The sequence below is a fragment of the Saccostrea cucullata genome, unplaced genomic scaffold, assembly GCF_032062105.1.
Source record: "Saccostrea cucullata isolate Sc308-1 unplaced genomic scaffold, CSIRO_AGI_Scuc_v1 ctg702, whole genome shotgun sequence".
NCBI classification, from domain to species: domain Eukaryota; kingdom Metazoa; phylum Mollusca; class Bivalvia; order Ostreida; family Ostreidae; genus Saccostrea; species Saccostrea cuccullata.
In genome coordinates this window covers 97,573-124,293 of record NW_026920084.1, presented here as the reverse complement: position 1 = coordinate 124,293, position 26,721 = coordinate 97,573, and the positions used below count along the sequence as shown (strand labels likewise).

At 34.5% G+C, this 26,721-nt stretch overlaps 2 protein-coding genes and 1 long non-coding RNA gene across 4 annotated transcripts; all 3 read right to left on the bottom strand.

The window, feature by feature from the left end:
• Positions 1–7,837: 7,837 nt before the first annotated feature.
• LOC134242975 (uncharacterized) lies at positions 7,838–11,286 on the bottom strand. Of its 2 annotated transcripts, XM_062725191.1 has the most exons (8): positions 11,222–11,286; positions 9,772–10,161; positions 9,362–9,649; positions 8,974–9,189; positions 8,794–8,850; positions 8,517–8,579; positions 8,267–8,389; positions 7,838–8,129 (listed from the first exon to the last, which is right to left on the bottom strand). In XM_062725191.1, the coding sequence occupies exons 1-7, from the start codon at positions 11,270–11,272 to the stop codon at positions 8,267–8,269; spliced, it is 1,188 nt and encodes a 395-aa protein (XP_062581175.1). In that variant the 5' UTR covers positions 11,273–11,286; the 3' UTR covers positions 7,838–8,129. The 2 variants fall into 2 exon arrangements, with proteins under 2 accessions (XP_062581175.1, XP_062581178.1); XM_062725194.1 differs by lacking the exon at positions 8,794–8,850.
• A 4,884-nt stretch (positions 11,287–16,170) lies between these two features.
• On the bottom strand, positions 16,171–17,103 carry LOC134242968 (uncharacterized). Its single transcript, XR_009986949.1, has 3 exons — positions 17,027–17,103; positions 16,682–16,772; positions 16,171–16,406 (listed from the first exon to the last, which is right to left on the bottom strand). It is a non-coding gene; the product is annotated as an uncharacterized LOC134242968 (long non-coding RNA).
• Positions 17,104–21,589: 4,486 nt separating this feature from the next.
• On the bottom strand, positions 21,590–26,205 carry LOC134243090 (heparan sulfate glucosamine 3-O-sulfotransferase 6-like). The gene is made up of 2 exons (XM_062725311.1): positions 25,088–26,205; positions 21,590–22,341 (listed from the first exon to the last, which is right to left on the bottom strand). Exons 1-2 carry the CDS (start codon positions 25,627–25,629, stop codon positions 21,720–21,722), a joined length of 1,164 nt encoding a protein of 387 aa, XP_062581295.1. The 5' UTR covers positions 25,630–26,205; the 3' UTR covers positions 21,590–21,719.
• Between the last annotated feature and the right edge of the window lie 516 nt (positions 26,206–26,721).

The following is a 26,721-nucleotide window of genomic DNA, read 5'->3' as shown; positions in this document are numbered from 1 at the left end:
AAAATTATGCATATATCTAAAGGAAAAGTCTACTCAAAAGCAGCAAATATGTGCCAAGTAGTAATTATATGGCATAATTGTGGATTCGGTTTGTGTAGAATCACAATTGTTAAAATCATGATCCCATAAGAGGGTGACCCAAAATGCACGATCAGAGTTTTAAAAAAAAATTTAAATAGCAGGGATAATTACTCATATAAATGACACTTTCAGTTAGATTAGATTCAGGTTTGTTAAAATCATGACCACTGAGTGTACGGGGAAGCAATAAAAAGATTTTATAGGGAATAAAGCTGCTTATAGAGAACAGCAGGTACATAATGAATCAGGTGGGCGTTGTGGCCCATCGGCATCTTGTTATTGGCGTCATCTCAAATCTATGATGTGATGCAATGTAATGGTTTTCTTTCGTTTTTGTTTATGATCAAAAAGTCATATAAACAAGAACCAGTAAGAATGGATGTAGAGAGATTATTCAAAGATCGATACATTGATCTGGTGTTAATATATAGAGATTTCATTTGAATCCATTTGTAGTCAGGCATGTGTTGAAAAATATTTCCGCATACTTCTACAGGCTGTGAGTATGGTGGCATATTTCATATGGTCAATAAAATATGTCCAATTATTAAAAAACAAATATTACTCATCCGCGTTATTACAGGAAATACAACAATACAAATTTGTTTTGAAGACAACAGCTTGTGGATACATTAAAAATAATTGGAGTACGACAGGGTTAAATAAATGTTTGAAAATAGGATGGATTGAATTCTGATGTTTGAATTACTTAAAATACTGTATAATGTGATGTTACAATATAAATGTAAAAGAAAGAGAATCTATATTGCAGGTCAAAAGATTGATTGATCGTTTGTTTGTTGTGTAACGTCTCTCGAGAGATTTTTTTTCTCACTCTTTGGAGACGCTACCCCCTGTCGTGGCGAACCGACTATAAATTCTGACCTTTATATACTCGGCACTTACGGCCATTAAGCAGTGAGGGATCTTTTTTGTGCCAGCACCTTCTGCGGAACGTTCCACAGTGGGATTTGAACCCTCGACGCAAGTGCTCTAAACAAAGCATGTAGAATGTTAATGTTTGATGAAATATCAAAGAAAATTTGTAATAATTGAGATTTAGTTTGTGACTTTCATGTTTGTCGCTCTGTAGCCATTCAGCAGGCTTTGTTCACCCATCTTCTTTTAAATTTTTTTTTCAATGAAAAATTATTGTTTCATTCTAATGAAGTGTGTAATTATTTAATCCAAACATGCATGTGTTCGAGATCAATGGCCAGGTCGCAAAAAGTGCAAATAAAGTTACCTTTGAAGGTCGAGAGTCACGATTTAAGTAGATTTAACAAATTATAAAGAATAAATTGCAACACTTTGACTTCAAAAAAGGTGAGGGAGAATTAAACGATTTTTTTTTTTTTTTTTTTTTGCGAAATTATTGAATAAACCAAATTACAAAGCAATAATCAAAAGGAATTGTCTCACATGTCGACTCACGAAGAAAGCTAAAAAATGACAATGTTATTTTACCATTTAAAATCAAAGATTAACCGCTTATAGTGATAATTAAAGAATGCTTTGAAGTCAAGCTGATTTGTAAAAGTGTGAAGATTAAAGTTTGATTCTAATAGTCTGGGGACAAATTCTAAGTTAGAGGGGCGCTAATTGATTTATAGGCCCACCTTGAGGTCCCTTTAGAGGGCGGTTTTAGGGAGGCCCACAGAGGCTCTTGGAGAAGTTTTATAGTACATATGAAGCCTTCTAAGCAGAAAATTCATACCATTTCTTGTAGTCATGTTTAATGAAACCTTATTTAATTTAAAATTTTTATAAATTTATAAAATTTAATTGGTCTGAGGAATCAAACCCTGAATGAAGACAATAAAAGCTCGTACCTCGCAAAAAATACAAATAATTTTTTTTATTTACTTTCATTTTATTTCTGAGGCAGAACTATGGTTATCCTGGTACTTTGTTAAAGTAAATGTTCTTTGCAATATTTCTTGATGATGACCTTGAAAAAAATCTCAAAAAGAAGCTAAAAGGTGATATAGATTGTCAAGTATTGGATGGCGATCAAAAACTGAACAAAAAAGATTAAACTCTCCCATTACATGTATAAACAATATGTGGCAAAAATAGGGACTTGCAAAAAGACTGAAAATGTACACGAAACAAATCTGTTTAAAGTATCCTTACGTTTAAAAATGGAAGAATGATTCAAGCCTAGGTAAGTTTTCTCAAATAACACATATGAAACAGCGGTCAAGGAAGAATTATTTTAAGAAAATGTAGCATTATGAGGAAAAGAAGCTTTCCAAAATTAATCATTTAAACAATATTTAATCTTATAAAACAAACAAGATTACTGTTTTACAAAACATAAGAATGGCCACAGGCCTGAACACACCTGAGTACACCAGAACGTGTGCAGTCAAGTGCAGCCAATTAGAATAAGTCTTTTTGCTAATTAAGTTAGTACAACAGAGAAGTATTTATTTATATTTAGTCTCCAAATGGCAAATCTACGCAAAAAGTATAAGAGGATAAAATTTCAAATCTGTTCCGCGATTAGTCCTCCCCCAAGGCAAGAAAAAAAAACTGGCCCACATCTCTTTAAATTACCAGTTTTTATCATAATCTGAAAAAAAATCTTTGATGTGCCTTGGACTCAGAGGGAATGCACAGATGTTTTAAATTACTAAAATACCAGACATATACGGGTTACTCTGATTAAAACAATCTGTATAAAAGCAGAAATAAACCTGACAACTAAGACTAATAGGTGCCACAACCATGCAATATCTGCCATATAAATATATTTTAGTGTATCACAAAATCTTACATGTACTGATGTAACCTATCAATATATCATTATATCAACAAAATAATATTTTAAATATGTTATCTGACATTTTAAATTCATCAAGTTGGTCTTTAATAAATGGTCGTTTTATGACACTTTGTCAGCAGTTTTGAAGACTATGCAAGAAATACTTCAAATGAATGAACTTGTCAGAAAATGAAAAAGCTTCAATGTGCTATCTTCAGGAAACAGCCAAAACTTAAGTTTGTGTTTTCAAAATTAATCAAAATTCAAACAATTCAAAGATAAGACTTTGCAGATTATTATTATTAATTTATATACGGTACATGTTCATCAGTTTTGTGACTAATCTGCTCAAAGCTTTAATACCCACTATGAAAATAAAAAAGTTATCAGTCAAAAAAAATCTTTAAACAATAAAATTCCATGAAGAGGGCATAAACACCTTGGAATTCCAGAGTTGGAATCAGTGGCCTAGATTAAGAAACCATCCCCTAGCTGTCGACCGGTCGCACCCGCTATGAGCATTGTGTATTGATGAGTAAATGGGATATTTCGCAGTGCAATTCTGTACCAAAACAAGACCTAACAATTGGTATGAAACAAAACAGCCAAAATGGGACTTATTGATAGTTCATATTTGCTAACAAGACCATTATAACGACAAATAGTATTTACGTAACACTGACTTTAAACTAGGTTTCTGAAATTCCTGTTACAGCAACTTATCTGTTAGTAGCTGTCTCCGTTTAAAAACTGATTTTAGTCGGAACATGCTCTTTAGTATCAAATTAGGGAGATGTTAATATTCAGGTGATAGCGGAATATTACGTCATAAATGCAGATGGAAAAGTTGAAATCATCTCGTTTGTCATACAGCTAAGCTGGTTAGTTTGCCCTGTGTACGGTACCTGAGTTGCTGACAAATAAATCTAGACTTTCTTTGTACGGAATATCTCAGTATGGCAGGACAATGTTCGAGAAAGCATACAAATATTTCATGAATCGTACACGGTAAAAGTGCATTCAATTTTGTCTTCTTTTAACCATTCCTCCTCCACAATCAAGCCAAGTTTGATATAGAAAGGTCCACTCACGGTAAGGCCATTCTATGAAAGAGTGGTGGATTTATTCATCAATAATTTCTCTCGAATTTGACTCATGTCTTCCTTAGTGAAGTAATCAAATAAAATATTGATCTTGTTATGGTTTAGTATACCATAGGGGATTCTTCAAGTACTCTAAGAACAAGAAAATTACACAAAGTCGAACTATTTTTAGTGATGGCTTATCTAATTATAAGAACCCAAGGCATGGGTGAATGAGTTCTTTTCAAAAGAACATTTACAATTTTACTTTTTTGAAGTAATAAAAGAGTATGATAATTTTTGCATAATTATCAATTGAGCTTCCTTTTTTTGTGTATCAAAATTAAGTTTTTATCAGCTGAAGTTGTAGATGAAAGAATAAATGATTTTTGGGGGGGTTCAGCACTCTTATCTATGTGATAATTTTTTCCCCGATTGCAGATACTTTTTATTCAAAAAAACGTGACTTCAAAATGTTAAATCCTGTTTCAAGCAGTGTATTACTAGTAGTTCCAGTAATGGCATGTCAATACACATGTATATTACAAAGAAAAAAACTCAGTTCAATAAGGTAGAGAAGATAATGTGAAAATTCGACAGTAAATATTGAGTAAACAACTAAACATATGACCTAGGATCCACTAATTGCTGCCATTCTGTTCGTTATGGAGATTTTTTATGGTTGATATATTGATTTGTCCCTTAGATTGTGAATGTCACATCTGATACATGAATAGATGGAACCAACAGGTTTTAGCCATGAAAATTGCAATCTCCACTTTTCAACAACACTTTCAACAATTTCAAATACCCTTTTATAACTTTAAAATAATAACAAAAGCATAATTGAAGAATATTTTAGCAACGCAAAATGGTTCCCAAGCCTCTAAAATTACAAGTATTGAAGACTTTTTTTTCTTTTGCACTAATCATATTTCAAGTGATAACCAAGGAAATAGCAACGCAGAACTGAGAAAGAAGTAATTAAAGAAATGAAAAATAGGTGCATGAGCAGCTTCACATTCATTTCAAATTCTTGCATCAATGCATTTGTTTTCAGAAGAAGAGACTAAAGACCAAAACAAACAGAGTTGAACACCTGGTTTATCCATCACTTGTGAGTATTTTTTTTCCTGAACCAAACTATTTCAATGATATACGAGTAACTAAATACAGCCTTGAAGGCACATCGTTCATCTACTGCAGTATACCAAGATCTTGTCACCTTAAGCTTGTAGAATTTATTTATGGAATCACTGTCTATTTGTTGGGTATGCCAGGGCATCAACGACAGTTACAAATGTGGGATAATTTGCATAGACAACTGCCTTTTCAAAAAAATTAAAACTCGTGAATTTACTTATCTTAATGTTAACGGTCATTTGGAAAATGTTAAGGGTATGTAGACATTGTACAGTGATCGACCTCAAAAAATCCATAAACAATATCATAACTATAAACAATATCATAACCATAAACAATATCATAGTTCCATAAACAATATCATAACCTTAAACAATATCATAACCATAAACAATATCATAACCATAAACAATATCAATATGTGAAGAGGACATAAAATCAATTACACGGAACATTCATGGAAAATCCAGAAGTGGTATGAAACAGGTCTGCCACTCAACGATAGGTTATTTTTGTTAACAAGGTCATTATAACGACCATAAAATTTACAAAATGTTGTCACACCCGCCGTGAAATCTGTGTATAAATCAATTATTAGTGAACATTCGTTTTAGTCAAATTCTGTAAAAAACAAAGTCTTTTAAAAATTGGTATGAAACAGGTCTGCCATGTACGTATAGGTTATTTTTGTTAACAAATCATTTGAATTTGGAATTTGGAATTTCAATGAGTACCATTATAAGCAAATATTTTCTTTAATATGAAGCAGCTGTTGAAATCCATGTAACATCAACATTAGCTGTAGCCTTCCATCGCTTTAGATGTACAGACGTGCATTAAGCAAAGTCTTTTAAAAAGTAACGAATAAGCCGGGAGACATGTACGTATATGTAGTTTTTGGATTCCTTAGTGACTGACACATCTGTTTTATGTTTTAATGTTTTACTAGAAAAAAAAACTTTATGGAAATCTAAAAAAAAAAAATAATGATAAACATTATGACCGATGTTTTCTATGTCAGCTTCCCTTACTTGTGCAGCATTATTCCCCGATCACCTGCATGTTGGGTTACATTTCCCCCAGTTGATTCGTCACGCAAGGACATGCCCTGTTCTAGAAAAAAATTCCAAAACGATGCAAGCTATTGACAAACGATTTGATGGAACAAAGATATCACTGAACAATCTCGATTTAGCAAGTTCTATATTCGATACACTGAGCTTGTCAGCGATTACAAATTATCTATCCTGAAGTCGAATGCTGACTCTTACAAGGAGCTCAGAACGTAGAAAGGGAGTACCTACTCCTTCATGTCACCTGATTCCATCTTTGATGTTTTAAAGGTCTGCGTTTGCTCTGCTTTTGATTTGGACTTCTGAGCTTGATTTTTTTTTTACATAATTCAAGCAAATACTTCTTGTTCATTTGTCATGGATGTTGAAGCTGCTGGAATATAAATTATTCTGTTTTTACAGACGTCAGAGGTGTCATTGTTTTCATTTATTTTCTTTGGTCTAGGTCAGAAATTGATTTTTATATAAATTGTTAGGCCTTACGTCTATGTATTTTCCCGGTAGCACGATCGTGACAAGGAGCACACGATGACAATGGATGTAAACGATCGATGCTTACTCCTCCATGGCACGTGATCCCACCTCTGAAGTTTTTTGGGGTCCCTGTTTGCTCTGCTCTCAGCAGGTATCTTTTTCAAACTTTCAACAGACTTTTGAGCTTAATTCCTGTTTGTTACCTTCATATTTCATTTAAGAAAAAATAGGATTTGAAGGTAAAGCCCTAAAAGGAAATGCCAAGCGTTCTGTCTTATATAAACAGATCGTACATGACATCCAACGAGCAAGACCTCTTCATATCTCAGAGAATATGTATCAGGAAGAGAAAATATTTTGTCCGAAAACAAAGGATACAGTTGGCGAAAACTTCATGTATCAGTATGTAAATTATTGTCATTTATATGTTCATGCAGCTGTTTTAGGGATTCTTACAGTTTTTTTTCTGCATAGGAGTTTCTTATACATGATTTTTTTTTCTTTTTTGTATTGAATAGACTTGTTAGAATAGAAGTTTTTCATTGTCAATAGATTATTTCTTTTTAAAGGTTTACTAAAAAAATCAAAGTGATTGATTAATATTGAAAATTACTATGCCCAATGTTTATTTCCTAATGCAATAAAGCACTAGGAATGTGCAAAGACAATCAAAAGCTGAAAATAAGGCTAGTAATGCAGAAGAACAATAAGCTCATTCTATTGAGAAATAGGCAATTAGTACACATCATTAGGCAATAAGCAATTTGACTAAGCAGATGACAATAAGCGACTGGTGTTAGCACAAAGAAAGTAATTGGCAAAATCAATTAAGCCTCTTATAATCTTGGGGAATATCTACAGTTGTGATAATAAAAATGCACAAATAAGTGAGTAGCAGAAATCCATGTGTAATTTCTGTGATATTATGGATTATGCTCTTTGAATCGGTAAACGTAAAGAAGGCATATAAATAACGCATGAAATTCTTCAAGTTAAATTGTTGGATACATAGTCCTGGTTTTCATTAAGTCTGGATGGGACACCAGGGGGCGCGTTTAAGCTCTGGAAGGACCACTGAGGACAGTTATCAAAAAGTTCGTGGACTTGTACTGGTCAAGTTTTATCAATTCATGCAAAGGTTCTGCATTCGTTGTTAGATAGTTACAAAAAATCCTGTAAGAAAGAACTCTTTTCTAAAAGGCATAAAGTTTTATTTATAAAACAGTTCTCAACAAATGTATAAATTGAATTCATGATAAAAAGGACGGATGTGTGATTAAAAACAAACAAAACGCAAAGCCAAAAAAATCATCTCATTCTTCGGTGCCATCATGATCATGAGAATCAGTAGTAAAATAAAAAATATGTGCTCGTAAAAAAAAAAAATAACACGTGACTGTTAGCCCTGCAGACAGGCACAGTGATGATTGCACCAAAGTTCATAAATATATTGCACAGTTTTATGTGGCGGAAGGAAAGTTTGGGGCCGCCATCGACATGTCAAATCTGAAAAAAGGAAAATAAAATATATGAAAAAAATTAAACTATAGCAGCCATATAATAAAAATTGATTCCTTTCATTAGAATTTTTAATGCCCACGTCCATGTATAATTACTGTCATCCAGACTTAGAATGCACTCACTTAAGCACGTTTGGGAGAACCGTTGGTTTGTGCTAATTGCCATGCTGTCCATTTTGGTTCTGAATACTTGAGCGTCTGCCATTTGCGAGTGTGGTTAAATTTGACTCTCTCTAACCACTCATGCTGAAATAAAGAATTTATTTAAATTAATTAAATTTAAAATTTAAAGTTAATTAACCTATGGATAAAAAAATATAATTTTTAAAAATCCCACTATTTAAAAAAAACGTTCAGGTGGTATATGACTCACCAGATGAGAGGGGTACTTCATTTTGTGAGCATCTTTGGAATCAATTTCTCGATTCTTTTCATTCTGAAAAAAAGTGTTATTCATAGAAAAATCCCATCTTTAATTTTTTTTTTTACTTTTTATAGGTGATTGGCTTGATTTTTAACATACTTGCTCTTTTTGTATTGTAAGAACCAATAATGTATGAAAGACAGAGTAAAGGAAAGAAATCAAAGATATGTAATTGTAGTATTAATTAAAAAAAAAGATGTTAATTTTTCTCTGTATAGAGTCTTACCCATTCATCCAACTGGTTCCTCCAGTTGGCGATCAGAGAGTTGTAGAAAGGCTGTCGCTAAAGAACGACACAGAAAGAGAAAAATCAGGAAATGTGTAGAGAGAGAAAGAGAGAGAAAGAGAGAGGTTTTAGTCCTTGTCCAAACTTGTATACAGTAGAAATTTACATCAAAAGACTTACCCTAGGCACCTCAGATTTCCTCCTGTATTGCCCAATAAGTGACTGAGGTGGCTTGATTTTAACTTTTTCTTTCGCCTTTTTGATGGAACTACTTTTATCACTCAGTTTGACCTTTTTGTTTGGTACGCCCTCAGTCGAGGCGGTCTGAGAGGACGAGGAAGGTCGCTTATGTGGCACGCCCTTTCTACGTTTTTTTGTACTTTCAGAGGTGTTTGACTGAAAACAGATAATGAAAGCATGAAAAATATATCATAATTACCTGCATTCCTTTATGACTTGGCTAGATTTGAAAGAAATGTCACATATTTATACCGCTGTAATATTTCATTAATGTAACTAACAAAATACTAGTAATATGATTACACGTGACTACTAGTATAATACTCACCTGAGAACTGCCGCTCGGTTTATCCGCCTCCCTGTGACAGACTGATTTGGTTGATGACCCTGGTCCTGTCTCAGAAGGATAACCAGAAGGCATAAGATAAGACAAAAGTCGGTCAAGTTTGGAGGGCTGACTTCTCACTCCTTCGGTGATTGTCTTTGTGTCAGTTTCTGCACTTTTTGTTGGGTAACTGTTACTGGAAAGGTAATCAGCTGATAATGCAGTCTGGGCCAGTATTGTCAGACCAGAAGACGAGCCAGGAAAGTCCTCGCATACTTTTGTTGCTCCTTCCTGCAAATTCAGATAACGAAAGCTTTATTTTTGAGAGAAATAGCAAGTTATAGCAATTTTGAAAATAAATAAAACGAAATGATAGACTTTAGACAAAGTTGAAAAAAAATCTGTATACCTACCCCATTATTACTGAGGCTTGGTTTATTCAGCTCATTTTGTTGTGGTATTGGTGGCGGTTTCAGTACTACTCGTTGTTTGCTGGGGTATATATTTAGAAGCCACAGCAAAAATCTGTTGATTTGTGAGGGCTGTTCTTTCTGGTCGTCCACAGGCACATTGGTGTTCTCTACTCTGTCAGTTTCACTTTGTAAGTTAGCATTAGGTGTCTGCTTGTCTTCCATTTGAGCAACATGGAGTATTTCTTTCTCTCTGGAGTCATGTTGAGTAGATGACACGACATTTTTGGCCAGTATCAAATGACTGTCTGCGGCCTGATTTTGGTGACAGGGTGCAGCAGCACCAGGCCCATCCGTTTGATTATCGTCGTCTAGTCTGCGCCTTTTTGCTGGCTGAAATTATAAACAGCAAAGTTAAAAAAAAATATCAGTTGCCACCCAATTCATAGTTTTCTCTATAAAGTTATACCCTTTCTCTTAAAAAATTAATTCATAGAAAAATAAATCCTCAAAAACGTTCTATCTTGAAATACAATGATATCGTAAACTACTAATGAAAATATTATTTTCACTTTGCAGGTTATACACCCTTTTCCTGTGACATATTTTGCCTATTATTCCCCTTACTCTTGTAGGGCAAAGTAGTGAATTTACCTCTTTGAGCAACCAATTTTAAATGCGCATGCAAGAAATATATGGGGGGAAATGTTTCCAATCTTATAATTATGAATTAATAGAGGCTTTAACAAACGTATATTCATAAGAAAAATAGCATTATCTTTACCTCAGTAACCAGTATAACAAGTTGAACTTGGTTGAATAATGAAGGGATCTGGGAATGTTGCCCCACAATATGGCGGCTAGGGGGAATAACTCCTAGACAAAATGTGTCATAGGAAAAGGGTCTACATCCTTGCAAGAGCTCCTGAATTATTATTAGTAAGTAGCCAGCCTACCTCTAACTGATAAAAAAAAAATCAAGTGCTACACATCTTGAGTAGTTAGAGGTTAAGAATTTTTGTTCTATAGGGTTTTATTACGAACTTATATATAGGCTAGAACAGTCAGTTAAACACCATCATAAACCGCCCCCTTACTCCATTTGATTCGATTATAAAATTAAGATATTAATCATGCAATAATTTGCAATCCCGTCTAGACTGTACAAAATCGTTAAGGGAACGACATTTGATTCTGAAGGGGGGGGGCAGATTTTGGAAAGAAGAAAAATAATTTGTTGGTAAGATTTTATTCAGTGTACAGTGTATATAAATAATCTGTATTTAATCTTCTTGGAAATAAATAATATCTCCTTCAACGACACGAAAAAAAAATCTGACTCGGAATTTTTTTTTTGCCAGCCCCCCCCCCCCCATTCCCGAATCAAATGGTCGTCTCCTAATCGTTGGATATTAGTATATAATAATTTAATATAACAGATGATGGCATGTACCCGTAATAAATCCACAGTGTCGAAATCCGTCGTTGAAACCTTTCTTTTCATTGTTAAATCAGACTTTTTCCTTGCTTGACTAAAAACACGCCCGCTCTCTACAGATGAAGACGTAACTATGAACTGGTTGCGAAAACAGAGGACTAATACGTCAGCACATTCCGCATCCTTGGCAACGTCATGACGTCACCACTGGGGAAGCGGACCAATCGCATCATCTCGGGCCTTTCCGTCAGTGGTCGGGAAAACGACATCTGACGGAAAGGCCCGACATCAGTGGCGGATCCAGGAATTTCGTAGCGGGGGATAAAGGATTCAGGGAGGGGGCTGCACTGAAGCCCCAAGTGGGTCTAGGGCAAGGCCCAGGTGGGGGTCAACTGTAAAATTCTTAGAAATAAAATATTTTTTCCTTGATTTTAGGATAATGGACATATGAATTTTTATACAAAAAAAATTCAAACGGGGGAGGGGGGGGGGCACGCCCGGCGCGCCGACCATAGATCCGCCTTTGGAGATGATGCGATTGGAGCGTGATAGCCTATTTCTTTGGTTCCCCAGGCTGTCCCTGTTATGCTTCGTATACTAAGTTACTTTGCGACAAGGATGAGAAAGGGGACTATAGCTGCAAAACTGTAGCTTGAGAAAACTCGGACAAATAAAGCAGAGAGCTACAGATCCAAAACCTTGTAAAAACCTTCGATTTACACCGCGGCTCTTTTTGTCGCTCAATTTTGATATTTTTTCTTGTATTTTTAGCTTTCTCCCGCTTCCAGAATGATATCCTATAAAATTGGATGTATTTCACAACTATTCTTGGTATACTTTTTTTTTTATTAACCTTTCAACGGTGCGAAACCAGCTTTTAATTCTCATTCCGACGTCAATGTTGGAGATCGTTCATGAAAATATCTTTCAAAGAACATACGCTTGCCTAGAAATAGGATTATTATAATAGATTATACATGTATGGTATAATAGCGGATACCATTTCTAACACGACAAAAAAGCATAAAATACAATAATACCCGAAATGAGCGACAGAAAAGCAGCGACGTAAATCGAAGGTATAATGGTATAATAAAGTCATAATGTTTTTGGGAGGGTCACTATAATAGTGATCCCTATAATAGGCATCCAGATCACTTTATACCCTCCTCCTTTCCAAGCGGGGTATGAAAAGTAGGAGGTGGGGTTTCCAGCTCCTAAGTGCCTATGGTGGGAGCGATTGAAAATGACCCCTCATCGGAAGTACCGAGTGCAGGTCTAGATTTGCAGTCCTGAACCGGCTTCTCAGTTTGATTGAAAATTTTCTCTAAGGGACGTCATACAAACTGCTTGGATTTCTGCTTCCAAAATATGTAGATAAACCGTAATATGATGTTACCATAATTTCATTAGTAAGACCACCTTTAAAGAAATGTTTTGCTACTGTTGCTATCTCCAACCGGCTGGTTAAAATGGCTCGAGTCAAAATTTTATGAACATTTTGGAAACTATATTTATGCATTTAAAATTTCAACAATGATGTTTTCTAAGGAAAAACTACCGACCCCAAACATTAATCCTGAGTCGGAGGAGGGCAAAGAAAAATTATATTAAAGCTGACCTAACACCGATCCCAAAATTATATATATGATGAATCTTGGGGGGAAAAAAGTCTAACGTAGTAATTTTTTTCTATTAGAATAATGGATCCTTATTGACAAGAGAAAGCCATTTATGTCAACAAATGTATTGGTAGCGTAGGGTTCTCATTTCGATCTGAGGTAATTTACTTTTATCATTAAGGGGCAACCTGCTGAGAGTGTTATGAGAGGGCTTATAGAAATCTTTTCAAATATTAATCCAGCAACTTATGAAATATTGACAATATTTACTTGAAATGTTAGAATATTCAAAGAGAGATGTCTTTTGAAAGGAATATATGAAGAGTTCTCAACAATCACTCCATCTCGTAAAACCCACTTCAAGTGACCATCCAATTTACGTGGATTATGTAATTGTTTGCATATCTAGATCAAATATTTATGATGAAAGACTGCATATTAACGCTGATGCTACGTAACTCTGCAAGTAGAATTTGGACTTTGATGTAAAGCATTTAAAGTGTGTCACAGGTACTTGTGGACAGGACCCCCCCCCCCCCTCCCAATATACACCCCTGGTCAAAATATTTTTTTTTCTTTTTTTCTCAAGAATTATGTTTCTAGTACTTATTTACAATGTATTCCATATGAAAAACCCAAAAAATAACATAGATTTAACGATTTACGAAAAAAGTCATACCAGGGTATTATAAAATAGAGAAGGTAAGTCACTTCGGGTTGTTAATTCGGACCCCTCTTGAATATCGGGCCTAAAATATCATATACCTATTACATGTCACCAAAATGTCTAGTCATGCCTTAATTCGGTAGAGGTTTTTGTCGTAAATCGTGCCATTTTATCAACCAAACATTATTCTGTTATCCCTTTATTAACCGTCAAACGCCAAAAATCCAGAAATGTCAAAGCAGAAATTACGGAAGTGACGAAAAAACGACACCTCGTAGTAATTTACTACAGGAACGATAACTCCACTTCTGTACTCGGAGAGTTCCGAATGTAATAGAACCAACGGAAAGAGCCGAAATTTGCGAAAAAAAGTACGGGAAATATTTCGGCGGTTGTTTTAAAGCGCAAAAAATAAGGAAAGAGATGAAATTAAGCAAAGGTATTCAAAATGAGTGAAAAAAATATTTCTTCTTTATACATCTGGTTACTAGAAAATTTTGAAGCTTCCACAGGCACTGAATACGTTGATTTACAGGACATTATAACAAAATTCAAGGCTACAGTGACTGGTCTTGCAGTAGGAAATATAATAAAGAGGTTATTTGAAAATGTCACAATAATACAAGTTCGCTCAAAAGATGACTGGTCAAAATTGACAAAGAGATATTTGGGAATCTCGTGGAGAAAATCCCCACTGTCTGATGTTCCTTTCAGTGAAATAAGTTCAATTATCCCAGAAGATTTTTTTTTGCTTTCAAAGACTGCAGACTGTATTAAATTAGGTCATTTTACTGGTGACATAATAAACAATAACAAAGTAATGATTGAAATTTCTCTGAAAAGTGATAAAATTTGGCATATGAATATTCGTGGAAGAACTATTAAACCAGCAAGTCTTGGCATCAATGAACAAAATGAACATTACAGTTTCAGCACAATATTCCAAATTATAAGACACCTTTCTTTTTGCAAAGGGGCTGAGAAAATTGGGGAAAATAAAAAGAAAACTACCTTTTTTGAAGAGCACTTGTCCAAAGTTGGTGATGAAAATTTCAGCAGTATTTGCTTCCGCTCAAAAAACTGTATAAATGTTTTACCAATTCAAGCTGCAACAAATATGTCATTTATCTGTACCTTTTGTAAAAAACTCCAGAGATCAACTAAATATCAATCTGATAAAAATGAAGAACAGTCTGAATCAAACGTTGAAAAAAAATCATTCTTCAAAAATACAAATAATTGCAGACGCAATCCAAGTGAACTCTGTGTGGAAAGTGATGATTTGCATAATACAGTTACATTGTGTGAAGCAGACAATAAAGACATGTCTGAACTGTTGAGCAAAATTTTTCCTGATTGTACTAACAAAATGAAAACATTTTTAAAGTCACAAAAAATAGCACTTGATAGACATCCCAATGGGAGAAGGTGGAATAGGGATGTAGTTCGGTTATGTTTAAATTTGTGGTGTAGAAGCCCTCGTGGTTACACAGATTTAAGAAATAGCAAGTTTTTGGTTCTTCCCTCTCAAAAACTCCTACAAAGAGTTAAAAATGAAGTTCATCAAGAGGCAGGATTCTCTAAAGAAGTGCTTCATTGGATGAGGAATGAAGCCCAGCTGAAGAAAATTCCACCAGAGGGGTTAGAGGGCGGCCTAATATTTGACGAAATGTCTGTTCAATCAGATCTACAATTCAAGAAAAAAGATGGTGAAATTCAATTAATTGGATTCTCAGAATGCACTCCTGAGTCCATTGTTTTTAACCAGATCTCGTCAAGTAAAAGACAGTTACCTTTAGCAACACATGCCCTCCAACTCCTGTTTTTGGGGTTTACAGGGTTCAGATTCCCATTTGCCCATTTTCCCTCAACTACAGCCTCAGGACATGAACTTTACTTGTTGCTTTGGGAATCCGTGAATATGTTATCAAGTTTTGGTTTTAAAATACAGTATATAAGTACCGATGGGGCTCAGTCCAACAGAGACTTATTCAATCTTTTACTACCAGAATTTAGCACAATGAACCCAGTAACCTGCTCATTCAAAAACATATATTGTCTAGATAACCCCCAAATTTTTTTCATAATGGACATCTCCCATGTGATAAAAAAAATTCGCAATAACATATTGAAAAGTGGTACTGATGCTAGCTGCAAGAGACATTTAATGCTCGGTGATAAGTACATTGAGTGGAATCATTTTAGGAAAGCTTATATATGGGACATATCATCTCATGCATTTCCAGTACACCATAAATTATCCCAAGAACACTTGTTTATGACACCTGAGGCCAAAATGAGGAATCACTTAGCTGAGGATGTACTAGATGGGAATATGCTACATCTCATGGAACTTTATCAAGATAGTCTTGGTTCAGAAGGGTCACAACTGGATGTGACAGTTAAACTCCTAAAATGTACTAGTGTCCTCATTAAAAACTTCAGAGATACTAGACCTGTCACTGATGTAAGTGATGATCGTTTGAAAGAAAATCATGATGCAATGGATTGGTTCGTACAGTGGGAGAATAGCATAAAAAACAACAAAACAATAAAAAATAAAGAAAAGCATTTAATTTCACACCAGACTAGACAAGACATTATATCATCTGTGCTTGGTTTTGAGGAGCTCTGTCTTTACAAACTGAAAAAATCAAATGCCTCCATTATTCCATCAAGAACAAACAGTGATGTTATAGAAAATGTTTTTTGTCAACAGAGGACACTACATAATGGGGCTAATACCAATCCTACCTACCTAGGATACTGCAACACAATGAATTCTGTTATTCTAGGACACGCCTCTGTATCGAGGAAATCAAACACTGGGGGAGCCTCGGGAGGTGCTGAATTGCCAGAACAACATCCAAAAAGAAGCTCAGAAGGAAAGATATGGCATACTAAAAGGTTTCTGAAATAATATAAAGTACATTATTATACATGTATTTCACAATCAATCATAAAAAGTATTTATAGACAAATTTTAGGTACATCATAGAAACATATACAGTGTAAATAGAAACTTATCTAAGTAATGAATTTGCAGATATTTTTTAATTTTTGATATAGATAATGGCCAACCTATCAATGTAATACTGTCACAGAAGACTTGGCCTCTTTTGTGTATACAGTACTAGTATTTCTCACATGAATTATAACATGAGGTCCATGGGCTACAATCCTCACCTGACTCACTGGTCTTGCTATTAATTCTTAATCAGGATTTCTCTCCAGCTCCTATGTGCAACTTTGATCTGACACTTCTGTTGGTCCCACCCTATTTTGAGAAAACTTGAATATAAACTACCAGAGAGATGCTTCCACAACAAATACTAATCATGCATTTACTATTCTTGAGAAAATGTTAAATATTTTTTCCAATGGTTTTTCTCTGTAAAATTATGACATTACAAAAAACAGAATTTTCATATGGAAAATCCACTGAATTAACATTAAAATTAACATTAGAAACATTTAAATATTTTCTGCACCTAAATTTGGAGTTAATAAATTTCAGACCAGATGACATACCTAGTAAGATCTTCCTCTGTCATGTTCAAATCTCTGTCAGCAGATGTTTTTCTTTTCTTTCCTTTGCCCTTCCCTTTACCTTTTCCTTTGCTTGATGTTCTCTTACCTCTTTCTCTAGGTTGTGGTGAAAGGCCAGGTCCAGATGATACAGAGCCAGCGGGAGTCAGATCAGCATACGAAGGTTGAGAGTTACTAGGTCCTGCCTGTTCAGTGTCAAGTACAGATTGATTGGATGCATGAACATTTTCTAGAATTCCATCGACAAGCACTTTTATGATATCATCCTTCTTTTGCTTCATAGTAGCTTTCAAATTAAAATGCTGACATATTGAGATCAAATCCTTTTTGGTAAATGAATGTTCAGTAAAGAATTTTTCATTTTGTAAAAGTTCAGATTTTAACCTTAATAATGAAACTTCTTTATTGCTAGAGTCATCTTCTGAGAAAAATTTCATGTTGAAAGTTTTCACAACTGTTTTTGACCTTTTCATGACCTTTTTACGCAGTGCGACACTCTTCTCTTTTTTCAAAAATGTTAAGAAATCTCTTCGAAACTGACTTAAATTTACTTTGAGGAATAAAGAGACAACTGCTTGGAAAATCTCTGTGTAACTATCACAGGTCATGACCATTGAAGACAAAAGATCAGAAATATCTTCAGTTTGATTTTCATTCAATTGATTTCTCGACTTCGCAACACACTGAATCCATGTGTCAAAAATATAAGAACTATCGAGTATTTCTCCCTTAATAGAACTGAATAAATATTTTCTATCATCAACTAGCTTATCATGAGTAAGTTTTTCACGGCATAGTAATTCAAGTTTTTGGAAAAAACTAAAGGTCAAATCAGACACATTAGTGAGACTCTCTCTGTCATTTTGTCTGTGTTTAACTTCAAGTAGGGTCTCCGGCTCTACTGCTGTAGCATTTAAATGATCAAATGAAGTACACAATGAATTGAGAATTTCCATTTGTGATTGAAATCTTGACAACTCTGTTTCTTTACCTTTGGTGAATAATATATTTCTGATTTTTTTTGACAAAGTATGTTTCAATTTGGCTAATATGTATCCACTTATGTACCTTAATTTCCCTTTTCCTGCAGAGTCCATTTCCAGGTCAGACTGAACAGTTAGCTTTTTTACAGGCTCAGGGGCAGATAACTGAAGATAGGAAGAAAGCTGAAGAAAAAATTCTTTCTCTATCTGAAACATAACTGCAGTTAAAAGCTGAAATGCTGGCCCTTCAGAATTTTGCTCATAATAATTAAGCAAGGTTTTTGCACTTTTTTCATAATCATCTGAGTTAAGATACTTGTTGAATCTAATAAAATAATCATTTCTATGCTTCTGAGAAAAAGACATTTCCCCTTCAGGAAAAGTATTCAGTCCTATGTCTTCCATTATTGAAAATTGCTCATGAAACCAGTCATCAAAATATTTATAACTTTTGCAGATTGCATCCCTGAAACTGAAAATAATTGTTTCTACTGGTGTGTCAGAATATTTCTGCACTGCAGAGTCCAAAATGAGTTTTGATTGTGAAAACTGATCAGGAAGTGCATTTTGACCAGGATCACTAAGAATATTGTCTATGAATTCTAATTCTTCAATCTCTGAATCAGAAAATTCTGAATCCTCATTCAAAACTTTTGACTCGATAGCATCATCAGTGTCTTCAGATTTATGACCAGTATCTGCTGTCAGAGTACTAATGTCAACATTATCCCTGCAACAACTTAGATCACATTTCACAATGCCAATTGAAAAACTGTCGTAAAAATTGTATACATGACCTGGATGTTTTTTGCATAGATTTTTATGGAAGTTTATTACTTTCAAACCCTGAACAGATACTGCTCTGCCTATGGCAACTCCAAGTTGCCCAGGCTGGATACAATTTGTGCAATCAATAACTAAATTTTTCAAGGTCATTCCCTGGGATTTGTGTATTGTCATAGCAAATCCTACTTTTAAGGGCATTTGTACTCTTTTCGCCAAAACAATTTTATCCACAGGGTCAAATATTGTGAAAATTTCTCTTGAAATGGACACTGTAATTGGTGTACTATGATTTTCCATAAATTTCACATCTACAGAATCATTACATAAATTTGTCACAGTTCCACAAAGTCCATTCACTAATGTGTCACTTAAATTTTTAATCAGCATAACAGGACAACCAAGTTTTAATCCTAGATTCTTAGGGGCCAGAAATTTGTTGAGATAGTGTTGAGAGCCCTCATCCTCAGCTTTGTACACCTTTAACTCCCCTTGAAGTGCTTGCAATTTGTTGTAATTATACAAGTCTACATCTAAATTTCTAGCAAATAAGTGTACACATGATTTCTCATTTTGTATTGGTCTATCAAGAGAAAGAAGAAATGCAACACAATCTTCTGAGAGATTTCCAATTTCAAGTTCATTAATACATTGAATCAAGAGCTGATCTTCCTGTCTGTGGATAATATTTAAGTTAATTTTGTGTGGGAAATAATTTTCAAACCAAGGTAATCTATAGCAATGATTTCCAAGATCTCCAAAAAGTTCGTTTGAAATAGGTGGGAGTTGATAAAAGTCTCCCACAAGTATCACCTGGATATTGCCAAAGATGAGTTTTGAATTTCTGACATTTTTACAAAGTAACTGAACTTGATGTAGGATTTTTGCGCTAATCATGGAAATTTCATCAATAATTAGTATTTCGGCATTTTCAATATTTTTCTTAGCAACATTGAACCTTTCATCAGTCTTTACTAAGTGTATTATTTCTTCGTTCAAGTGTCTGCCATCCTCTATCCCGGCCCATTTATGCAATGTCTGTGCCCTTAATTCACCATAATGAGTCGCGGCGATACCGGTAGAACATACAATAGCAACATTTTTCTTCAGTTGTCTTAAATACCTTACAATTTGTTTGACAAGAAAAGTTTTTCCTGTCCCGGCTTGTCCAGTAATTATCAAGTTATGTCCAGAAGTTGCCAATTCAAATGCTCTTCGTTGATCGTCGTCCATTTTTATTTCCCGTACTTTTTTTCGCAAATTTCGGCTCTTTCCTTTGGTTCTATTACATTCGGAACTCTCCGAGTACAGAAGTGGAGTTATCGTTCCTGTAGTAAATTACTACGAGGTGTCGTTTTTTCGTCACTTCCGTAATTTCTGCTTTGACATTTCTGGATTTTTGGCGTTTGACGGTTAATAAAGGGATAACAGAATAATGTTTGGTTGATAAAATGGCACGATTTACGACAAAAACCTCTACCGAATTAAGGCATGACTAGACATTTTGGTGACATGTAATAGGTATATGATATTTTAGGCCCGATATTCAAGAGGGGTCCGAATTAACAACCCGAAGTGACTTACCTTCTCTATTTTATAATACCCTGGTATGACTTTTTTCGTAAATCGTTAAATCTATGTTATTTTTTGGGTTTTTCATATGGAATACATTGTAAATAAGTACTAGAAACATAATTCTTGAGAAAAAAAGAAAAAAAAATATTTTGACCAGGGGTGTATATTGGGAGGGGGGGGGGGGTCCTGTCCACAAGTACCTGTGAAAGTGTGTATCAAAGTAGTATCGCGAAACATGCACTATTCGTGTCTCTTCAAAGACGACCTATATTCAATGGTTTTAATAATTATCACACAAATGGTTAAAACAACATTCATTAGATATTAAAAAAAATTATAAAGTAAGAAAAAGAATCGAATTCCATGTCGTTTAGTTAGTAAAAGCATTCATTAAGCTTCATTTAAAGGGAATTATCTTTAATAACGAAAATTCAAAAATAAATAGAACAACCCTAAGCCTAAACATTTTTTACTTCAACTTTAATTTTGTGGTAAATATCCTACTTAAACAGATATTTTCAAAAACAGATATTTCCCTTAAGAAATGTGTAGTGCAAACTATCTTTTTATTGAATTTTACAGATTTTAGCAATGTCAAACCACAGTTAGGTTTTAAAAACGTTCTCAAATGCAAGGGAAATTTCTATACAAACTGATTTTGTAGATCGAAGTAATATAATAGCCAATCAAACTCCCTACTAACAAACAAGTAAAAGGGAGTTTTAAAAAAATGCTGGTCATTTTATTAAAAACACTTTTCACTTCCAAAATAACAAAATCAAAATTCCCAATTGATTTTTTGTTCAAATGCCTCAAGAACATATCTATTACTCAAATCAAACATGAGGCTTGTTATTTTCATTCATTGGTTCATTTCCGGTCTGTAAATTTGTTGAAAGCATCACTCCGTGTCTGTTGGCATGAAACATACATGGCCAGAACACGCTTTCTTTTCACGTTCAATTACATCCATTGCCTGTAAATAAAAAAAATGTATGATTATGTAATAATTATCATTTATGCTTTCTTATTTCAAATAAATACAACTGCACCTGGATTCAATTTTTGAAATTAAATACCGTTATCTTTTATCAACTGAAATGCTTTTTTTTCTAACATTTAGATCAAATTAATCGAAAGAAGCTTGCAAGTTTATAGAGATTATTTTCAAGGACAACACGTACTAACCCGTTAGACAAATATCGTTCTTTACACTGTTACAACACATCCTTATATCGACTTTATGTGTTCCACTTGGAATCGGTACATGGTTGTCGATGAAATAAATGGGAAATTTCAGTATCAGAAAAAAACATGAAATGGCATATCAAATGTTACGTCCAGTTAAAATTTATATTTGTGACTTGGTAAAATTTTTCATTATATGGACGATAAAAACGTCTGAGAGAGGATGTGACCTCTTCTGGCAGTTGTGGGTGTTTACGCCCTTTAGTGTCGTCCAAGCAGTGTCCCCTTTTGTTGGTTATTTTCTTCTTGATACACGGAAATCCTCGACTTTTATTCATTATAAAATGCTGCTCTGTTATGAATTGTTTTAATCCTAAAAATTTTTGTACTTTCCTCATTTCCTCCCCCGGATTCGTCACTAAGTTCTCACCGTGAACAAAATGAATCTGTTTCAAAGGAAACACAGATAACCAGTTCTCTAGATGCTTGACATATAAACCAATTCTTATCACAATCCATGACGTATTAATTTTTGTAGTGTCGTTATTCAAGAAAGCAGAACTTTGAAATGACTTGATTTTCCCACCATGTTTGCTAAGAATTTGGGTGTAGTCTGAAATGGCACGGGTCACCGGGTCCCTGACCACTATTAAAAGCTTGGTTGAATTAGACATTCTGAAAATCCTTGACGGCACCTCCTTTGTAACGAAATAACTCGGGGTTTTCTCTATTGTGAGCTGGTTTGGCATCGTTTCTGGCATAAGCATTCTGAAAATGTAGAAAAACAATTTGTTTAATGTTAAAGAATCAAAAAGAGCTACAAGTAACATGATTTTTGCTACTTTACGTAATTTCCAAGAGGTTTCACGGATTTAAAAGCCTTTCGTTTCTTCTGATTTATAAGTTTCAGATCTAGAGTGCTGAAGATTACAGATATATATTGACATCAACACATGAAAGCTTGAATGTGTTGCGTTTCGTATCATTAGAGCATCTTCTACTCGAGACTACTCCTAATTTAAACACTGGATGCTACCAAATGCATTTTCCTCTCGAAAGATCACAAGAAAGGTTAGCACTAATGGAAGCATGTGTGTCTTCAAAGACCAATTGTGTATCATTTTATTAAAACAAGTAATTGCTTGGAGAATCCTCCAGACAATCAAAGGGTTTTACTGGGTATTCATTTCTAATGCAAGTGTCCCTGTTGTATATTTAGTGTATGTTCTTAATCCTGCAGAATGAGAAACAGAAATCTATTTAAAGCCTGCTGTAAAGCTTGCTTTTAAGTTAGAAGAAGGTCAACATCAAACAAACAACCGTTGAATGAAAACATCTTTTAAAGGTAACAAAGGAATTGATAGTTTTCAATTTATTAGAGAAAAGACTCAGAAAGCTATATTTACCAAATACTAAGTATATGAGTGATTTACTAAGTATATCAGGTATAAAAGAAATCATATAAAAATTTACAATGTGATGTCAGATTATGGAAAATGTCAACTAATAATTCCAAAGTTGCTACATAAAAAAACTAAACCAAGCCAATTTTAAGCACAAAAAAGGCCTGAAGAATTTGATATTTCAGTAAATGTATGTCATGTAGCCATACACAGTTCATATAATTTGTCTCGACTGACTGTTGCCGACAATTTTTTTTCGACAGATGCAAACGTATATAACACCAAATATAGATTGCATCCTAATCAACTTGTTGTGTGACACCTCTTGATTAGTTTCCGAATTTATCAGCTCGAGTCTATTTTAACCAAAAGAGGGGGAGGGAATGCAATGTTTTAATTCAAAAGGAGGGAAGACGAATAGGAGTCCCGTTAGCCACAGCGTTCGCCTGAGTCGCATTGACCCTGCATATTTTGGGAAAAGGGTTTATCCATACCCATTACGAGATAGAGAAAATAAACCTCTCTGACATAGACTCAAACTGTAAAGTTTCTCAGAATATATATTGTTCAAATTCAGTTGACAAAGTTTCAGTCTCGCTATCGCTAAGCTATGACTTTTCAAACACTCAATAATGATGTCACAGTCTATGACAATTTCTAACGAAAAGGCAAAGAAAAGATCAGAGAAAATGTTATTTATTAGCAAAAATGTATGTAATTTATTTCATCGTGAGACAGGATTTTAAAAAAAAATGTATTCACTCGTGTTGCGCACCGTGAAAATACCAAAAATATCTGCCCTGCTCATGAAATATTTTTTATCCAGCTACAAAACTGAATATCCTCTATATAGTTTTTGAGTATTAAAAAAAACCCTCTATGGTATAACCAATTTTTATATGGATATATAAGCCTTAAGCTTTCATTTCAGACATGGTAATTATACATGTAAGAGACAGATAAATCATTTCCGCTGGAGGAAAATGAGAAGATGGTGACAATATATGGTTTTTACACAAAAGGTAATCAACAAAGAAGATCGAATTACAATTTCTTGGATCTTTATTAAGTGGCCATCTGCATTCTTGTATCAGAAAGATGCACAGAGGGAAGAGATTTTCATGCTCTCTTATACGTCAATAATTGATGTACACATGTACCTTAACTGACTCTGGCAAAAAAGTCTCACAATTTGTATGTTCCAATAATTGTTGAAGGGAATGATTTTTATTTAAATTAATAGAAGAAGAAAAAACATAGGGATTTACTACATGTACTTGTAATTCGAAGTTACTATAACAATGTTTGCTTTGTCTATGTGGATGTGTAGTTGTCTTTCGGGAGATAACCTTAAGAAGGATTGACCTCGTTTTTCAGTAAAGAACTTTAACTTTCTGGGTTGCTTTTACGGAAAAGGAGCATATTTAACGAGGAATGTGAAAAAACAAGAAAGTAATATCACCGACAGAGGACAACGTCGACAGGTATCAGAATTTTTAGTTGAACCAGTCTGGTTTTGTCAATCCTATGTTAATACGAATTTTCACTCCCTTTTGCTTTCAAATTCATTCATCCAAATGACTTCATTTAACTTTTATTGTTCTCCACAAACAGAACTGGCATGTCGGCCAACCTTAAACTTACCAGGGTAGTGGCTAAATGGTGGTAAAAACACAGACATTGTTATAAAAAATTGTCTCTTCAACTTTGCAAGAAAGTAATTAATAGTAGGTATGGTAAGGAAAGGAATAAATTGCTTTCTTACACCCATCTCTTTGATTTATTCTTTTTCCGTATAAAATAATTTGAACTTGAAATAGGATATGGCCCAAAATTAATTTATTGTCCTTGAGTGTGTGTGTGTGTGTTAAATGGTTCTAGCACCGATTTCTACACTAACCTAGTTTCAAATAGCTGTGAAAAGAGCAATTTCGCTTTTGGTCAAAGGAACTTTATTTATTCTTGGGATTATGGACTAAAGACCTCAATAAAACATAAAGACTTTAAGCGAGGTTTATAGCTTAACTTTCAACAGATATTAAAAAATCATTTTGACCAAGGTTTGAAAATGCTCTGTAAGAAGTGATATAACAAATGCAAACAGTGCGTACCTGTACCAATCAAGCCCTTTGTGATAGTGTTTATCAAAGAAGTGCGGCTCTGGACCAGTAGCCCTAACGTCTGGGTGGACACGTAGAAATTCCAACAAGGCACGGGTTCCGCCCTTTTTCACTCCTATAATTATAGCTTGAGGAAGGCGACGTTTTCTCTCCTTTTCCTTGTCCTTTAATGATAGTTTGTCTGTTTTTCCGGAGACTTTTTCTTCCTCTGTCAATGTATTCCCCCTTGCCTCTTCGTTTGTGAACACTTTTTTGAATGATGTTCCTTCGCTGATCACCCCAGATTGGATTTGACTTACATTACCATAATGTATGACATTTTGTAAGTTTCTGTAATGATGTCCCATTTCCAGAGGCATTGAGTAAAATTTAGTGGAGGGAATTTTTTTGGAATCCCAAGTTTCAAAAGACAAAAGTTGATTATTGATACTAAAGAGACACAGTACGACAAGAGAGCACACTGCAGAAACGAAGGTGCACCACGACTTTCTTCGAATTTTCCTGATGGTTTTTGATGCCATAACACCCAGCATATCCGCTCATATCCTGCTCCGGTACTGAGAAATCATTTGTGTTCTCACTTGAATTAATTGATAAAATCCATGACTTGAATTTTGCAAAAAATGTCTGTGCTGAAAATTTTGGCAAAGAACATTCATCACCAGTGGTATGGATATATGATTCCTTGCAAATTGTAAACGTTCCATCTCATATCATTTAAAACCAACACTATTCATAATTAAGAAATGAAATGGTATGGAACACAGAGATTTAACACCTGGACGTCTCCCCCGTAAAGCTATCAGCATACCACTAATTTAACCCATTGTGAAGGTTGTATATCGGTTCTCTCACACCTAGGTCAGCCGTGTATCGATATAAAAAGGTTGCAATCTAACACGTTGATCCCCATTCACACTTTGGTATTTTTGTTTGATAACGGAATGCGCGCTGATAACTCCAATAATATACTATAGTACCTGCTCATTGACTGACAGTTGCTGTCCAGACTTTATGTATTCTGCGGTAATATTGATCCTTAGTTCCTGTGAGCGGGAGGCTTTAAGTCCTACACGATTGGTCGAGCACTTACAGTAGGCAGGGACGCTAAATTTCTCCCCCGCACCTCTAACCACTGTACAAAATGTTATGGTTGGTGTTTAAAATTTACCAGATCCCTCATTTATTTTGTTTACATTTATATTTATCAAAAAGAAAGGCTATCCGCTTAAATACATTTGATCAATGTCTGTCTCTCAATGTCTATCAACTGTTGCTGACGCGAAAAAGAAATGAAAAATTAATTTTAAAAGTAAAAATCTTTTTATTAAAATAAATGTGTATTGTTGAAGACATTCCCAAAGTTGACAGCTTAAGGCGTCATCTTATACTTATTTTAGTTGATAACACAGTGCACCTTAAAATTGCTGATAAACATTGAACATGCAGAAGCAGTACTGCAATGGGGTCACTATATTACTTTATGCAAAGATTTGCTTTATACGAGCCTTTTAGGATACCCTATTGAGTCCTTTCTGAGTTTACTGGTGACGTACTCAGGGTGGTCGCATGAGGGTTGTAAAGATAAATGACTGTGACAGATAGTGCACAAGGTCCCCCCGGCA